The sequence below is a fragment of the Vigna unguiculata genome, chromosome 11, assembly GCF_037176805.1.
Source record: "Vigna unguiculata cultivar grain cowpea cultivar isolate G323 ecotype 2 chromosome 11, ASM3717680v1, whole genome shotgun sequence".
Taxonomy (NCBI): domain Eukaryota; kingdom Viridiplantae; phylum Streptophyta; class Magnoliopsida; order Fabales; family Fabaceae; genus Vigna; species Vigna unguiculata.
In genome coordinates this window covers 13,904,641-13,908,908 of record NC_140802.1, presented here as the reverse complement: position 1 = coordinate 13,908,908, position 4,268 = coordinate 13,904,641, and the positions used below count along the sequence as shown (strand labels likewise).

The 4,268-nt window shown below is 36.3% G+C and overlaps 1 protein-coding gene across 1 annotated transcript; it reads right to left on the bottom strand.

Moving 5' to 3' along the window:
• Positions 1-1,178: 1,178 nt before the first annotated feature.
• LOC114170586 (protein CUP-SHAPED COTYLEDON 2-like) lies at positions 1,179-3,622 on the bottom strand. The gene is made up of 3 exons (XM_028056095.2): positions 3,266-3,622; positions 2,750-3,033; positions 1,179-2,054 (listed from the first exon to the last, which is right to left on the bottom strand). Exons 1-3 carry the CDS (start codon positions 3,468-3,470, stop codon positions 1,449-1,451), a joined length of 1,095 nt encoding a protein of 364 aa, XP_027911896.1. The 5' UTR covers positions 3,471-3,622; the 3' UTR covers positions 1,179-1,448.
• Positions 3,623-4,268: the final 646 nt, after the last annotated feature.

Genomic DNA, 4,268 nt, shown 5'->3' with positions numbered 1-4,268 from the left:
ATAAAATTGATTACTATTTGATAATTTTATTTTAGCGTCATAATTCCTTTTAACATTTGTAGTATATTATTTTTTCCAAACAATTCAGGGATGGTAGTATAATATTTTTGGCCGAATGATGTTTTTATACTTTCTAGTAAATCGTTAAATGTTAATAAAATGTTGTTACAAACAACGTTTGTCGTTCTTCATTTTGTTTCAATAGGTATTTACATATTATTATTAAAATATAATTAGGACTTGTATTTTAATAGTAAAATACAGACTTTAAATTACATTTAGAAATGCTGCGTAGAGATCAGAACTTTGTTCTAATTTATTTAAAAATTTTATTAAATTGAAACGTGTCATGGTTTTCAAATAATTAAGTGATTTCTATAATAGCTTTGGATGAATGATTTTTGAATCTGCGTATATTTTTCATTAGTCCTTAAATATCAATAAAAAGTGCTTAAAAGTGATTTATTTTTCTTTCACATTCATTATTTGTTTAAGTAGGTCCTTATAAATTATTATTATTATTATTATTATTATTATTATCTTTGAAATGTAATATAGTCCGTACACATATGGACTAACTTGTATTTTAATGATAAAATGCGTAAAACTAAAATACATTTTAAAGATAAAATGTGTGATCCACCCGAAATGAAGATGAATGTTAGAGATGAAAATTATTTTCTAGAGCTTTGTTTTAATTTATTTGCATTTTAAATTAGATTGAAACATTCTTATTACAATATAGATTTTAATTTTTAAAATTGAATTTGCAAAAACAGTTTAAACCCACATTAGCACATTTTTATAATTTAGTCTGGAGAAGCATATTTATATAGCATTCAAGAAAACTAGAAAAGAAAGAAATTTTTATTTGAATATTATTGAATCAGTGGAATCTAAGTTTAAATACTTAGTGACCAGAGTAATTGGAAAGTAAATTTAAATTTAATTCAAATTCAAAGTAACTAAAATTTAAAAATATAATTTAATGTATATTTAATTTGTAAATTTCTTCTATAAAAATTTGGTTTCAGATTAGCATATTTGTCTGAAACATGTTTTGGAACAACCCAGAAATACAAGTTTGAGAAAACCAAGGATGCAACGAAATTAAACATACTGTGAAAACCTATGTAAGAAGAGGTAAAAGTGGAAAACGGTAAATCATAGCCAAAACCACACGCAAAGAAAAATCTAGTTGCATTCACGCAATAAATTTCAAAAAGTTCACCACAAAATTTAACTAACTCGCAGTGTCATTAAATCATTGAACCCTGGTAAGTTCTTAACCTAAATGCAACCCAACCGCAATACCAAAACCACTCTAACAATCACAATCAACAACCCTTGCAAAGTTCGATCCAATAATAAAACCATAGATTACTAGCCTAAGGAAATATTCAAAGCCTAATAAAGTAACATTCATGATGGTCAACGCAAAAACATAATCAATAGCCCCACATGCAGTCCAATTCGGACGGTACAACCGGCATGCCAGAACTGCCGTCAGCCACCCTCGGATCCTCCGGCGCCGGCAAGTTTGCCACGGCGGTAAAATTTCCTACGTCAGAACCGCCGTGGACCACGGGAGGGAAAAAGAAGGGGAGGTTAAGGTTCTCGTGCAAGGACCTCAGACATGGGAAGGCGGATACTCCAATGTTGTTCCTGTGAAACCGGGAGAAAGGGTCGAGCGGCGGTTCCGGCGGCAGAGCGAGGTGGTTGAAGGCGGCAGCGTCGGCGGACATGGTGGAGAAACAGGACACGTGCTCCCTTTGGTTGGCGGCGGTGGCGGCGGCACTTTCGAAGGAGTAGTTTTCGCGGTCGTTGAACGTTGCGGCGGCGCTGCCGCTGGCGGCGTAAGGAGAAGATTCTAGAAGCGGCGGGAGGTAAATGGAAGAGGGTGAACCCGGTTCGGGGCAGAGGCTCATGTTGCTGCTTGCGTTCGATGTGCTCATTCTTGTTTTCTTCGAACTGCCGGTGGCTGCGGCGGCTGACACAGTGGAGGCACCGCCGGTGTTGTTCTTCTGAAACACACGCGATATCACCCACTCATCCTTCCACATTTCAAAAAATGAAGAAAAAAAATTAGCCCTTTGATTAATCAATCAACGAAAATGCTCTAGCGTATAAGGAATAAAAAAAAAATCAATGTCTGTTCACAGTTTTCCTTAACAAACACTATATAAATCTTTTAACATAGTCGTAAATCTTACATGATTAATAAATTTCATCATAATGACAAACTATGTTTTTTCTAATGATACTCGCAATTTGTTATTATTGGATAAGAAGGTTGCAAATAAATTAGTTCAAAAGTGTGATTCTAACGTTTCTTGTCTATTAATAAACAAGTAACTGTTATATAGAGTGCTGCAGAATGTTTCAATAAGAAGATCAAGAAACAGGATTCAGATCTTATGCTTCTAACAGCACTCAGGGTAAAAAGTGGCTAAATTGCTGTGCCCTTTCTGATGATTATACCTTGTTATCATAATAGTTATATTCCCCATGTGGTGTAGCTTGTTCATGCTAAGGGACGTGCTTTTGCACTAGAGGGTAATAACCGTTGGCTAGGTAGTAGAACCACAGGTTTATAGTATTTGTGAAACTCAGAAACCATGTACTATGAAGTCCAATCGTGAACCGAAATTCCGAAACAAACAAAAAAAAATGAAAAACCACGAAAGCAACAAATGAAGTCCGGTTAAGTGAAGAAGTGTTTGAGAATAACGATGATGAAGATGGTTACCTTGGAGCTTCTGGAGAGGTAGTGATAAGCGAATTTGCCTTCTAAACGATACTCATGCATGACCCAGTTACTCTTTTCACCCTTTGGAGCTCTTCCTCTATAGAAAACCAGGGTTTTCTTCATCCCAACGAGGGAACAGGTTTTGGAGCTATAGATCTCTCTGTCTTTTCCGGTGGCTTTCCAATAACCAGCCTCCGTGGCCCTGTTGGTGCGTAACCCAGTTGGGTACTTCCGGTCACGAAGGCTATAAAAGTACCATTCCTTCTCACCCATCTTCGCTTTCTCTGCCATCAAAAAAACACCACCATCACCACCGACATCACCAACATCATCATCAACAACAACAACAAAGACAGAAAACAATACAATCTTAGGTTATCAAAATCTTATGTTCATGTCTAACTACTGTTTCTCACTTTCATATATTATGTTTGTCTTATTACAACGTGGGACTACAACATGGTAACAAAACAAGACATGATGAGGGTTTTGTGTTTTGTTTAGTTTAGTAGTTACCAGGAAGCTCCCATGGTTCGCACTTGTTGAGGTCGACTTCAACTATGGCTCGGCCAGTGAAGGAACTGTCTAGAACCTTCTTGAGGAGGTAGTATGTGATGAGTTCCTCGTCTGTGGGGTGGAACCTGAAGCCAGGAGGTAAATGTGGTTCGTTGGTGTTGTCGAGGTGAGGGAGGTGGTGGTGATTGTAGTAGCCACTATCCATGGGAGCATGCAGAAGAAAAAAGATAAGAAGAAAAGGAGGAACAAGAAAAGACGAGGAAGTTAATAAACGAGGAGAAGAAGATAAGGCAAAGACACAAAGAGAAAGAGAGAAAAGAAAAGGCGCAATCTTTCTCAAAGAAGGAAAATGATCATTAGAATGGGAATGTTGGATTCAAACACATCATGGCTCTTCATTATATAGGAAATGCTAAGTAGCAAGGAAAAGAGAGAAAAGCTTTATTGCATCGTGGGGTGTGTGGTTTTTCTCTTTCTTTTTCTTTTTGTTTTTTTGTTGAGGAGTTGATTTATCGCGTGGCAGAGGGAAAAAGGTAAAATGAAAATAACAAAGTGAGTAGTATATTTGAATATTTTTATATTTAAATGTTTTTGATCGAGTAGTGTCCTTTTGTTGAGATGTGTCTTCACACTCCGCTCCGCTAGCGTCCTTATCATATCTCACAATTGTACAGGGCTAGAGAGAGAGAGTGATGCGTAGGAGGGAGTGGTTTCTGAGGCTCTGCTTTGAGTATGCGTGCGTGTGTGAGGAAGTGTGCAGGTATTCCTCTGTCAGTGAGTTACAAGGAGCAGCAGAAAGTAGTTGTATTCTATATAGGTATGAGAACTGTAAAACATATATTTATAAAATTAAATTATTACAAGAATGCAGAAACAAAAAATTAACCTCCTTCATTCTTTCCCATATCAATTCTTAGCTACACGTTTCATATTTGTCGTCTTCCATAATCAATTTTTGTAAACATTTATTCATTAAAATTCTGAAAAGCTTGTATTTAATTCT